The sequence below is a fragment of the Brugia malayi genome (assembly GCF_000002995.4).
Source record: "Brugia malayi strain FR3 genome assembly, contig: Bm_v4_Chr3_scaffold_001, whole genome shotgun sequence".
In the NCBI taxonomy this organism is placed as follows: domain Eukaryota; kingdom Metazoa; phylum Nematoda; class Chromadorea; order Rhabditida; family Onchocercidae; genus Brugia; species Brugia malayi.
The window spans coordinates 9,075,433-9,089,945 of NW_025062477.1; the positions used below are offsets into that span (position 1 = coordinate 9,075,433).

At 32.9% G+C, this 14,513-nt stretch overlaps 2 protein-coding genes across 2 annotated transcripts; one reads left to right on the forward strand and one right to left on the reverse strand.

Annotated features, from left to right (window-relative positions):
• Window positions 1-878: 878 nt before the first annotated feature.
• Window positions 879-5,379, forward strand: Bma-magu-3 (Uncharacterized protein; the record flags this gene model as incomplete). The annotated part of the gene is made up of 8 exons (XM_001901334.1): window positions 879-1,097; window positions 2,606-2,968; window positions 3,295-3,423; window positions 3,500-3,628; window positions 3,926-4,115; window positions 4,391-4,529; window positions 4,691-4,978; window positions 5,307-5,379. The coding sequence occupies 8 exons, from the start codon at window positions 879-881 to the stop codon at window positions 5,377-5,379; spliced, it is 1,530 nt and encodes a 509-aa protein (XP_001901369.1).
• Window positions 5,380-7,810: 2,431 nt separating this feature from the next.
• On the reverse strand, window positions 7,811-12,963 carry Bma-lst-2 (Uncharacterized protein; the record flags this gene model as incomplete). Its single annotated transcript, XM_043080556.1, has 14 exons — window positions 7,811-7,896; window positions 8,244-8,370; window positions 8,714-8,877; window positions 8,970-9,057; window positions 9,326-9,509; window positions 9,685-9,861; window positions 10,610-10,706; window positions 10,926-11,110; window positions 11,244-11,333; window positions 11,496-11,585; window positions 11,975-12,177; window positions 12,340-12,461; window positions 12,682-12,867; window positions 12,951-12,963. 14 exons carry the CDS (start codon window positions 12,961-12,963, stop codon window positions 7,811-7,813), a joined length of 1,812 nt encoding a protein of 603 aa, XP_042936490.1.
• Window positions 12,964-14,513: the final 1,550 nt, after the last annotated feature.

The window sequence follows — 14,513 nt, forward strand, 5'->3', positions numbered from 1 at the left end:
TGAATATAAATGTTCCTTCCCCGAACTTAAATAAAGTTTATTGGTAAGAAATTTTGTATTACTAACTAAGCTAAAACAGTCTTTTCGAAAAATATGGGACCATTTCTAATGAAGTTAAAAAATTCTTGAGTATGTTGAGGGAAGAAATGAAGCGAAAAAATTCAAATCTCAGGTATTAATTTCGCAAATGATGTCATCATCAAAGCTTCGATCTAAATCTCAAATAAAAATCATGTTAAAGTTGATTTCTTTTTTTAGAATTCAATAAAATTTTTTCAATAAAACTGATTTTTTTTCAAATTGGTACATAATTTTTTAATATGCTGAAGTCAGGTGACCATCATCAACGAACTCTTTATTCTTATTACCTTTTTAATTGATTTACTGAATTTATTCCGTTTTATGAATATATTCAAGGAAAATATTTCACCACTAATTTCATTCTAGCCTCATTTATATAATTATAATATTTTGTATTAGAGTAGGACTTAAACTGTAGAGAATATCTACCAGAGACTTTTTTTCAGCTCATTCCATCTACATTACCTGATACGACTGGAGTTTTGACTTTCTTAATGCTAAGCTCACTTTTCTCGGTTATCAGCACTGTTTAATTGTATCTTTCTTAATTTATAACGAATTTTCAGGTCAAACTTATTCAGAATTCACTTAATTATGTATTACAACGATATCAAAATCTAAAAATTAAACATACAGATTTATTTTCGTCAGAGTTTGATCATGAAGTACTTGTAATTGCTAAAACCGATAAATATCTATTGACACAAAGTGTGAAAAATGAAAATTTTTATGTCGAAATATAATTTTTGCTGAATTGAGAATTTTATGGTGGCTATTATAGCAGACGATAATTCGAGATGAATGTTGAGGTGACAAGTCTACAAACCAATGTGGATAATCTGTGGCATTGTTTACATGCCTTATTAAAACGTATTGAGCAGCTAGAAGGTATCGCCAATTCGAATACAGAACATAAATCTTCTATCAATAATATCTCAAAAAGAATCAATGGTATCACTGATGATTTAATGTCAATCAACATCAAAGAGAGACATAATGAGGATCCAGATGTGAAGGTTAGCTTTCTCTTGGAAATTTCCAAAAATTATTTTCTCTATGTTCTTCTATCAAAAAAAGCAGCACGAAATCTCCTCGTAAAAACTTTGCAAATATTGATCAGTTTTTGTCAAAGTTCATTAAATGGGTGAAATTGTCCTGTGCCATTATGACAGACGATTATATTGTTTGATTTACTTTTTAGCGAAGATTTAGTAATAGAATCTTGTTAAAATTTGACAAAAATCACACATCTCTATTTTGTATTGAGTTCAATCTTTGCTATTGCAGGATGTATCTCTCTTTTTTCCCCGAAAATCTGTTTTTTTTTTTTCTTTAATTCCAAGAACGTTTCATTACCATAAATATACTAAATATTCTCCGAATTCTGTCCCATGAATGTTCTAGGCATCAAATTTTCTGTCTTGAATTATGGATCCATCATTAGAGCTACCTCTACAGCACATCATTTGTGATAGTGCATAGGCGACACTTTAAATGCAACCTGTAAGCTGCATTACATTGATAGTTAAAGAATAGTTCAAGTTGGCTAACTTTCTCCAACCGATGCAGACTGGAAAAAAGCCATACTAATACCAAGGAAGAAAAACAGATGTCTTGGGAATTTCTTTTTAAAAACCATAAAATATTAACTTGTTTTTGGATACGGAAGTACCAAACATTAACCAGCAATCATAATGTGATAAATGAAGTGACTGAAGAAACCTGCATGAATTGCAGAATCTATTTATCCAGCACTGAAGGGAAGAAATTCGGAAGAGTATGTGTAACTTTGTCAGAAAATCGCAGATGGATTTTCTTGAGCGAAAGCCACTTATAAATTTAAAAGTTCGATTTTGTTTAGGAAATGAAATGTTTTTTATCATTTTCAGAACAAATGAATCATTTAGTCATTTTGTGGCAAAATTAATTGTTATCTAAACCGATGAATTACTGATTCTTCCGAATCTATCGATTGTATTTCTATCATTGATTTCTTGCAGAATACAGCGATATTTCATTTCAGAAAAGTGCAATGTTAATCGATTTCAGTGACATTCAGGCTGTGTTGTTTTTTAATCAAATAGGACAGGCATTTCATTAAAGATATCAGTTTTGTGAATCAACTTGAATACTTGAAGGACGACACTAACCGTTTGTAAAAAATATAAGAAATAGATGAATGGAATGGCGAAATGTATCCTAACATGGCCAGAACATTTCTGTTTGGCTCATTGTTTATTTCAGTCTCAACAGAAAACATTTCTCAAATTAACTAACTTTTTTTACAGAAACAATTTTCACAACACAGTATTCAAAATTTTTTCATTCTTCTACTTAAGAACGGCATTATTTATCCAATTCGTTTTTTATTTCAAATTGGAATATAAAGACTTCCATCACTTCATATTTATTCAGGCACTAATTGAAAAATAAAATCAGGAAGTAAAATTTGAAAATTTTGTCGAAATTGAACTTCGAAAATCTATAATATAAATCTTTAATACGTAATTTATTCAAAATTTAGGTAGTTTGTAAAGAAACGTTGACAGAAGATCCGAAAACGGGTATTAAGAAGCGTACAATGGTAACAGAAAGAGTAGTTACAACCAAAGCATTCCACGTCATACCGATCAATGATGATTTTGATCAGTCAGTGACGACGATTAATGAAATCGCAGAACTTCATGCTGACAAATCAAAAATGTTTAATACAACGAAATTAACTTGGAAAGATACTGAAATATCATCTGCTTTATCATCTGAAATGTCAATCCCGATGACTACGAGAATCATAGAACTTAGTCAAAATCCATTCCATGAAATTGACTACGATCGAGTTGCCAATCTGATCATTATTACCCGAGTGAAGCCTGACTCTGTCTCTAAAGTATTCTTTTATTAATATCGGTTCCATGTACCTGTTAAATAATGTGGTTTAGCTTAGTGATGTTAGCAATTTTTTTATGAAGAATAATGATAGAATACTGGATAAAAGAGTATGTCTTCTGCAGTTATCACTCTAAATAATTCAAGCTTATAAGCTAGAATTACAGATATATAAGAGTTTGACATTAAGTTGAAATCGTTCAAAGCTAGTGCAAGAAGTTACATCAAATTTGTTTTAATTCAATATCGATCCCTAAACTATCAATATATTTTGACATCATTTCTTGAATGCAGTTGTAATAATTAATACTTATTGAAATTTGATAGGAAATTCGTGCGGGTGATGCAATCGTTGAAATCAATGGAGTGCCTGTCACCAAAATCAAGAAGTTAACGAAGTTGAATGGTAGAATAATGCTAAAAATGATGCCGACACCTCTACATCAAGGGCCATCAGTAAGTGTATATTTATTTACATCTAGGAATTTAATTGCTTAGAAAAAACTAAAAGGTGTTCTTATTTCAAATTTAGATTTATTATCGTGCGATACTGGATTATGATGGTTCACACGATAGTCGTGTACCAGTTCATTTCAACGTTTTGAATTTGAAGAAAGGTGATGTTATCCAAGCATTCAGTAAGGATTCTAATTGGATTCAGGTTGCAGATTTGAATATTTTAATATAATGCGATTTTTTTCATTATTTATTTAAAACACTCATTATCAGTTCTGCATCTAAGCAATGAGAATTTTGTCTTTTTGAAATGAATTTCAGATTTATTTAGATATGTTCTCTCGTTTCCAGTTTGGAGCAGATCTGATATCTAGATGGATATACAAAAAAAATAATATACTGTAATGAATAAGGGATAAGTCAAACTTGGCAAAATCATACGTATGATTTAGAGGCAAAGGACAAATCAATCAGATTTAAAAAAAATTTTGAAGCTTTGCAGGGACGGAAAGTGAATGATTTAAATGAAACAGGGTTGTGTCCGGTAAGTATAATCGGTGAGCAGGTCTCAATGCTTTCCCCATTCGGTCGGCGAGTTTTGGTACTATTGGGTGTTCCAGGTGTCGGACGCAGAACTCTCAAAACAATGCTTCTGAGTCATTTGCCTGAATACTTCACATCTGCCACTCCTTGTAAGCTAACTAGTTCAGCACTACCACTGTAAAGATTATTTAATTAATAAGTAAGATGCCCATGCATGTCTAATTATCTAAATTAGGGTTATTATTCTGAAGAACCTCTGTAAAGCGAGTGAGCACAGAACTTTTAAGACCAACTTCATCCTTTATAATGTGAAACTAAGTAAACAATAGCATTGGCGCTTTTGTAGCAGACAGCTGTACAACTTTTTCCTAATAATTTTTACTACTACTAACATTACAATGAGCTTTGCTTAGAAATCCTTTAGATACTTCACGAGTTCCAAAACCTAACGAGTTGGAAGGTCGTGAATATTATTTCCGAACGAAAGAAGAAATGTTAGAGAGGATCCGAACTGGTGATATGATCGAATGGGGTGAACTAGATGAACAACTTTATGGCACTAGGTCTCTACATCTTCCTTTTTCTTACACCCATTTATTTCAGCAAATTTTATGGAAAGCAACAGAAAAGGATGAGATAATATTTCCGGACAGATTCATTAGGTGTTTCAGAACTGAAACTTTCCTATAGTTTCTTTGGTTCTACTGCTCAAATCACGTTGCAGTTTGGAGACAGTACGTAGTTGTATTCGAAGCGGACGGGTTTGTTTGTTGGATTGTGGGCCACAAGCTTTGCAACATTTATACAATGCCGAATTTATGCCACTTGTTGTATTGATCGCTCCTCCGGAAACTGACGACTTTCGAGAAATAAATAAGCTTCGACTACAACCTTACACTGAAGAGCAGATGGAAGCTTATATTCGGGAAAATAAGAGACTGATGGAGAGCAGTTATGCCAAAATGTTTGATATTGTTTTGGTGAACAAAAACTTGGACACCACTTTCAAAAGGTCCTTCCTTACTTGTTTACTGTGCTATTGTTACGCAGCCCAAAGTTTCTTTTACAACACGTTCTTAAAATGATGTTGCAGTCTGAAAACAGTACGAAGTCCTATAGTTTGGGTGTGATTGAGATACCATTTCGGTTCAGAGACCATTCAATATATTCTCTTTGACCTGGTTTTGTATGGTAGGACACTTTGAATTATTGAAATCTATCTGGACTAAAAACTGAATGAAAGGATGTGAGAAGCAAAGAATGGGAATTCTGTTCTTATTCAGGTTATTCCTAAATTTTACAGTTAAGGAATATTGGAAACTTATGAAATATAATTTTAGGCTTATGGAGATTTTGAATGAATTAAGAAATGAAGTGCAATGGGTACCAGAGACTTGGCTGCGTCGGAAATAGTTTTTTTTTTGAATTGAATTTAATCTCCTTTTCGCTTCTACGTATCACTTTAAAAATTAAGGAGTGAAGTTTTCAGTGAATTTTCTGATTTTTGGAATGTGTCGTGCAGTACAAATTACACCAATTTCTAATTCGTGAGATGTGCATTAATATATTTTGAATCGGCAAAATATTTATATTTTTTTCAAAAGATAATGAACTTCTTTAAATTAGATCATCTGCTGCTATGATTAGTTGCTTTATTTTGCCTCTTTCTTCTCCCTTAATATTTTGATTTATTCGTAGTTCTGTTAACATATCGTCGTTCAACTATTTCTATCTCATGTATATCAGTTCCTAACTGAAATTACTTCTCTATAGACGAAGGAGGAATGAGTGGAAAATTAATATGAATGATTTACCATTAACTTTGTTTTATAAAAATTGTTGGCTGAACTTTGATCTGTGGGAAATTTTCATGCTTTTCCAACCTTTTCCTTGTGAGATGTTTTTGGATTAAGGTTGAAGACACAGTATACCATTCAATTTTTAAAACTAAAGTCGAAGTCACGACTACAGAAATCCAGATATTTTTTTCTCTCTCGATACCTTACAAAGAAGCTAAGAAAGATTATTAAAAATTTGGGGAAGAAATTCTTCTTCTGTGTTACGTTTATTCAGTTACTTTGATCTCAGCAATACGCTCCATAAGAAATGCGACAATCAAAATGCGGTTTAAGTAATATTTGTGTGTTGTTCATTCGCTATTTTTGCAATAACAAAGTGTAGTTTAGATGATCGAGTTGACGTTGAGTCACTGCGTAGCTGCTCATCGTAAAGATGAACACGACGTTTAGCTATTTATAGATCGTAATCCTGAAGATGGCTGTTACAAATATTACTGGAAAGTACCACGCTTATAATCATCGATTTGAAAAAAATGAAGTACTGAGAAGGTTATGCAATATTTCCGCTCCAAACGTTTTGCAGTTACCCAACAAGTAGTACCGCCTAACATAGATTTTTAGTACACATCAATTAGCGGCTATAAATATCCTATGGAAGGCCTTATTAGTTCATAATTCTTGCTATCTAGGACATTCTCTATAGAGTCATAGAGCCATACTTATCATCGAAATGTGGTCAACCAATAGATTCCCGCATATAAGAACCCCTTACTCGATGCTTATAAAATTATAATGTAACGTTTTATTCCGGTGTACCATGTACCCTCGGCAGAAATAACACCACGTATATTCACGTGAATACTGCTTCATCCTTGAATACTGAGTTGCTTGAAATACCTGAGTTTTGGATTATAGGTTACATGGTAACATTACGAGAGTGAAGAAGCGAAAAATTATAGGTTACATGGTAACATTACGAGAGTGAAGAAGCGAAACTCGTTAGAAATACATGAAAGGACACCGTTGAAAGGAATCTTCGGAACACAGAAGAGGAGAATGTGGAAGTTTTATTACAATCTTACTTTCCAAGAATAAAAATGGTGCTAGATTACGGTTTTTAAAGTTCTAAAACACTAAGAAAACATCTTGACGAATGCCACTTCTTGTATATTTAAAATATAAACAAGCATATCACAAATGTCCAGAAATACGCTCGCAAAAATAAATATTGCCCTTGAATTTCAAATAGTGTCACCTTGACAGCTTAAAGCAATATCCCGCATTAAAAAGTCAATAATTTTTAGAAATTCCTCACTTTTATAAATTTAGTAAGAAGACTCAGAAATAACGAAACTTTTGTTTAAGGCAAGTCAGGGAGAACAAAAAATAACAATACTTTTGGAAATGCCATCATATTCGCACTGAACAAAAGAGAGAGAAGAAAATTAAAAGCTCATATCTTTTAACGTGTATTAAGTGCTGGCATGTAACAGCATCAAATAAAAACATGCCATTTCAGTGATAAATTTAAGGCGCAAAAAAAAAGGTACCGGATATGTAATGAAAACACGCATTAAGGGAATAAGTAATGTAATATTATATGATAAAGATTGTTTACTTAGAACATGAAAAACTAGTGTTGATGTATTGGTAATTTTTTTGCTTGTTCAGTGTTAGGACGAAATCCTTTAAAAAAAAGATTTAGGGCCTTCTAATATCTGTAATCAAATATGTAAAGAAATAATCGACAAAAAAAAAAAATCAAAAAAAATCTGTTAGCTCGATGAAAATCGTATACGAGAATAATACCGAGAAACTAGTAAGCTGTAATAGTATATCGCTACTAATATTAGATTTTAATTAGATAATAATTAGAATTTAAGTCTATTTTTATGTCCACAACACTCCTAAAATTGCAAAAATCTCGAGATCTTTCAGGAATTTACAACACGAGTTCAAATAACAAACTCCTTCCAGATCATGAAATCAGTAAACAATAGCACAATCAAGGGAAAAAGATTTGTAGCAAAAGGACCCGAATAAATTTATATAGTGGTAGCTGTTGTTGCTGTGGGTGACTCGTTACTTTGCGACCCGTCTTGGCTTCTTTCATGGTCAACCTGATTCAGCACTAAAATGAGCAAATAATGAATTGAATATATGAATAAACAGATACAACAGATGAAAAATGTCTGGATCCGCAGCTTAACTGCAATTAGATGTTAACTGCAATAACAACAATATCACATTAAAAAAGATGATACTATAACAGATCAGTGAGAAATGAAGTGATATTAATTTTGACAAGAAGGCGTACCGGGATAAAACTTTTATCTTACAGCTTAATTATTAATCGGCATACAGTTTAAATTTTTTTTTCAAAAAAATATATATCAAAAATAGTTTTTCAAAAAGGAACAAAAGTGTACAATTTAACGACCAATGAAGGATAAAACAGAAAAAAATGAAAAGCTATACCAACTGCAGTAGAAGTAACAGCGCTATTAAATGCAATAACTGAATGGTTTTGTGACGAGTTTGATTGACCTGTACAAGGCGAAAATGGATTAATTTTGTACAGAAAGCACAAATTACATACACGAACCTGAAATGTAGATATATATGGAAACATTTCTTATAAAAATTCTAAATTATAATAGCATTTAAACTAAAGAAAAACGGTATATTACATGAAAAATAGGATTACGAATAATTAAAATATAATCCCATCTCGTATATAAAAGATGATTTCCTACTCCTATTTTGACAGCATTAGCAATAATATAATAACAAACAAGATAATCACAACAAGAAATAAAAACAACAGCTTAAATTGGGATAGTTTTTTGCAAAAAGGAACAGAAGTGTACAATTTAACGAGCAATAATAAAAAAAATAATAAAAGAGAATGAAAAATAATGCTTCTATAAATATAAAGGAATTATTACTTTTCTATCGTAACCCAATTCGGGAAGCGGTAAGGAGTTGGCAGAACAACGTGAGCAAAAGATTCTCCCGCAATTGCGGCAATGATGACGACGTCGGACCAGTGTAAATTGCGCACTACAAGCAGTGCACTGTTCGCAGTCACTATCTGGTACCCAACGAACACCTACAGAAAAAGATCTTAAAAGATCAATTTTGGTTTTCATCTCATGTAAATGTTACACTTGAAGACCATATAAAAAGAAAACAAAAACTAACCTATAAGGGAAGGTAGAGGAAGTGCTTCCTGAACTTCCAGACCCATTTCCTCCTCATTCTCTGGATTTGGCGCTGTTTTTCCGGATATCTGAAACACAGATACAATACATATGCCTACTACAGGTACCCAACCAACACCAGTGAATGAATGAATGAGGAAAAGTTTTCAAAGATCTGCTTATCTTCTAAAACAATTTGCGAACCAGCGAATGATGAGTAAAACCACCCTTTTCCAATAAATTTTTTGATGAAATTTCGAGACATCAAGAAAGTAAATCCGCATGACATATGACACATTTGATAATGAAAAAAGTAGTTGGGAGGACAGATAAATTCAAACAAGAATAAAAACAAGCCTCAAAGACTGGCACAACATCGTTCGGCTGCAAAATCATCTTTAGCACACGTCGTAAATCAGTGGGGTAATTTGTTTGCAACTGATCAGCAACGCCGCATATGCAAACAAATAAACGATGTATCAGATCGGCAGAAGAACGGAATCGGGCACGCAAGCGATGAGGGTCAGGCGGATGAGTCATACTGTTAAGAATTTCATTTTTTTTTTAAATCATTGAAGAAATCAATTATACTACCACTTATTATAGAAATCCATCAAAAACACTCAAGTTCTTACAACTGTTTCTCAGTCAAACACAGGATCGTCTTTTTAAATTCTTGATCAAGCAATAACCTAGATCATAACACTCTAACTTACATCAGAAGGTCTAATTTCGAAGAATTCTCAATACTGCTACTTTCACTACTGTCTTTGAGACGGATTGGCGATAATATCTTATATGCAAATGTATTTGTGTGACATACGGAACCGGAAGCGCTGGATACGTCACAGTCACCACCATCTGAGGAATTTGAGCTCGAAGAGCCATTCGGTCTACAAAAAAAAACAAAGACAAAGCTAATCAATTTCTATTTGAAGCTTAATAAGAAAAACTATAGAAATAACGATGATATCACTAAAGTGGCGTCACAATTCAGTGAGTTAACGTTGTGTAAAACATGGAGGTCGGCTAGTTAAAATGATCAAAATGTACGTGGACATGGAGAACGACGAATAAAAGTGATAAGAAATAACAAAAAAAATCTTCAAAATAAACTAGTGAAAACAATTGCCAAAAGAAATGAATAGCGAAAATACATAAATCTAAAAAAATACAAATAAGAATTACAATGAAATTAAAGAAAAAATGTTTTTTCCAAAACTTTTTCTAAAATAATTTATTAGCTTGGTAAAATAGAAAACGAACTTAATTTTTTAAAGGATTCATTATTCCAGCTACATTTACTTGTTTATTATTTATTTAATCATTTTCCGCTGACCCATTTCTATTAACACATATGCAAAACGATAAGCTTGATGCAAGTAATTGATATATTCATTCCTTATCATGAACAGATCAATAATTAACGAACAAACAGAGCACCGAAAGCATCAAATTACTAAGAATCTCATTCTCTTCACAATACACTAAATTACAGTGTGCTATGGTTAAGATGATTTCATTGCAAATCACCAAGTATACACTAGTATTTTATTTCCCTCTACACCAGTCTTTTAAATTCCTTTTAGCAAAGTAAAAACTTCGTTATCCTTTTCTAATAATTAATAATTAAATTCTTACTGTAAATTCTGCGCTTCTAAAATCCTTCCAGTTCCTTTTCCAGTAGTTTTCAAGTGAAAATTTGCTACAGTCAGTGTTTCCACGATACTATCTTCACCTGGAAGAGCTAAATAAAAGGAACAGCTTTAATAGTTTGAGTGAACTATGAAAAAAAAAAAAAAAAAAAGTGAAAAAAGTGAAAAAAAAAAAAAAAAAAAGTGAAAAAAAGTATCAATGGTCTGCCAGTACACGTCGAAGGTAGATAATTAGAACATTCATATTGAATCTGTGCATATCTTCCCGAAAAATTAAGGTAGTAAATAGTGTTTGAACGTACCAAATTTAACTTGTGTCTCACCGGTACATAGAGCTTTCTCGACACGACGTAATTCATGCAAGTTCAAAATACGCAATAGGTCACGGATTTTCACCAACAGACTATGAAATGAGCGAAACATATTGGATAATGTTTCAGGATTCGCATCCACATTCAGTGCCCCTTCCGGAAAATACAAAAGACCGCTGCAAACCAATTTCTTTAAACAATTCTCAGATGAATTTAAGATAACATTAGCACTCTATAAAGGATCCATTAGTTAACTGGTCTTTTCAATCTGATAGAAAAAGAAAACGGAAATTAAAAAGCAGAACATACCAAACAATGGCTAAACGTGGGACAGCAATCATCACAATAGGATCACAATCATCGATCTGATCCTGCGTTAGATAATCTAATCTAACAGCTCTGCAAGCAATATAAATGAAGTAATACTTATTTCATTTGCATCATGACTGGGATTTTAAAAAGTGCAAAGATACCTCGAAACCTCAAGAACTGAAGTTTTGTAAACTGAATGGTCATGTCATATATAAACATTTGTAAATGAGGTTATGAGCAGAAACAAACCTATCTAATGCTTCCGAAAATAAAACAGCAATATCCAGCTGACAATCGTATTCTCTCACACTCTTCACTGGAACCATTGCACTTACATAACTGAAATACTCCTGCAGACTGATTATTTGAAGCTGTTAACTGAATCAACGTTACAAGAATTCGACAAATTAACAAATATTTTATAAACTTGACCAAAAAATAGATTCTTGAAACGAGAATGATGATAAATTCTACATCAGTCTAATTTCTTAGAATACAAGATATCTCGCAAAACATTTATGGCAACAAAACATGAAAGCATCTATGTATTATTCATGTCGTGCAAGAAAACTTTTCTCTTGGAAAAAAAAAAGAAAAAAAAAACATTTTAAAATACATTTCTGAGATGCCCATCTTCCACAATAGGAAAAATATATTTTAAAAATATCCACTTCCCATAATGTAGCTAGTGCTTTTATGTTTTGTCGCTACTAACTTCATTCACTAACTTTAATTCAAATTCCGCAAAAAGATGGTCGAAATGCTTTAAACTTCTCTTCACTTTATCGCTATAATGTGTTGGATCTCTAAGAGACTGATCTTTCAGCAAATCGCGCAAAGTGTCCAAATGTTTCGTTAATGCACGAGCCATTGGTCTTATGGCTTCTGATTCCACTTCATGATCAATTATGTTTGATCCTGCCGTAAGACACTGAAATGAAACGTCTATTAGTGTCACTTTCAGTAGCATCTAATCTAGTATTCATATATTTACCAAGTGAATACATTACAATATCAAAAACCAAAAAAGAATCAAAAAATATGGATCATAAGCTACTGAGAAAGTACAACCAAACACAGGTATAACATTTGCCTCAGCGCCAAACCAGAGCTGTCCGGGTAAATTGTCATGCATAATTTCTTCCGGAAACTTTACGCGATAATCACGACAGGCACGATCTGATTCACGTGGAAATACTTGCTGTATCATTTCTGCTGTAACAATGCAAAAGTGAATATCTTTCGAAAATAGTCTCTGATCTTAAACTAGTAACTTTAATATCTCAATGTGATCCAATCAGTTTTAGAACAGAAACATCTTTTCTAAAGATTCACGTGGAAATACTTGCTGAATAAATGAAAAATGCTTAACATAATGCCCCTGACTTTGATTACTTAGTAGAGTGTTTAAAGACGAAAACAACGACAAACTAACAAATTATATGCAACAGACGATCCTGGGCTTGCCTCAATTTGTTAACTAGTTGGCTACAACGCTCTGGGTCACGACGTCCATCAAATGAATCTAATTCGTTGGCCACTGCATTCAGTGCCTCGTCTGCATAGTAAAATTTCGCCAGTGGATTCCAGTCGTCCACACGAGGCTTGTTAACCAGCTTACCTGAAATTGCAAATTCTACTTTGACAACTGCCATATAAAATTTCCAATATAATCTATAATTTGGTAAAACAAATAAAACTAACGCAAGCTTTGCATAGTAGCCGATGTAATACTCCACCAAAAAATGATTACGCCTTTTTTCCACTTTTAATACTACGATGAAACTAACAATCGAACAATGAAAAGAAATGAATACACGAACAAACCAGAAAAACCAATTTCAACAATTCTGAAAAATCAGAAATGACTTATAGTCTTATATATTTCACCTTAACCAATAAGTACTCTTTCAGATTTCGATTTCCTTCTACATAACACTTCTAAGCCATCATTCATCGAGAGAGAGAATGAAAGCGAGAGAGATATTGCACTGCCATATTGCTATGTGTAATATGGGAAAGAAACAATGTTTCAAAAACAGGACCTCAGAAAAAAAACCCTGGCTTGATTTTTAAAAAATAATGAAAAATGAACAAATAAGGTGAAGATAAGCTAGTGCACATTCATAGTTCAGGCAATTTATACATATGTTTGCAACATACAAAAGAAGAGCTATTGTGATTTCTACAATTAAGATAAGGTTCTCTCATAAACTCCTATGCTTTCCTGCCACAGTTCTAATATATGGAACTTGATAGTGATAGAAGATGCTCTAAATATGCTTAATAAATCTACCAGATTTATTTGTTGTTCCATTTCATAAAGTAGATCAGAAATGCAGATAAGACTACCACGAAGGAAAACAGAAAGCCATGCCAAGTAGGTAAAGTAATAAATTGACAGAGATAAAAATAAAGACGTCAAAGGAAGAGCCTGAATCCTACTAGTCCACTCAGTCTTAACTCTGGCCAACTTATTCCTACACCTCCCAACAAACCTAATGCTAACATGGAACATAATCAAGCTGGTTGGTACATGGATCACACCATTCATCAGACCAATCTACATATCACAAGCAAGGGAGAACAGTTTGCAACTTTAATTCCCACTGGGATTAATGACAAAGTGAAACAAACTTGGCAATGAGTGACGTTTCAGGGTATCATGTGAGGAGCAGTAAGCAGATGTTGGTCACAATTAATTTAAAACCTCGACTCATTTTAATGAAATTTCTCATTGAAATCCAGCAATGTATTGTTAAGTTGGTCACTCCATTATTTCAGTTCATATCTGTTAACAATCTTTCGTCATATCTTCTCCACAGTCCATATCATGTCTATACTTACGTCTTATATCCTTTCTTAATACCTTGCAAATCCTCCTCAAAGACAGTTATCTACGAGTGACTGTTTATGGAACAATTGCCTATCCACAAATAATCTATAGTGAGTGACTGACTGCGATACTGTACTCGATCACCAGGTTTACTAATATGGGGCAGTCTGAATTTCATACGGTTCTGCGTTTCTCAGCATTTCCATAAATTTGCATAACATGAAGGATGAAGGAATTGCAGTCCATTTCGCTTCATATATTCATGTTGTAAATCCAAGCACTGAATAGGTCATTTTAGCTTCTGTTTTTTGTTGTGAAAACGTATACGTCTTACACGATCGCCACTACGTTACTGACGTACTTCGGACTGCCATATCTCACATGTTCAAGCATCTGGAGGGTAATGAAAGAAACGTGTACGCGTATATCAG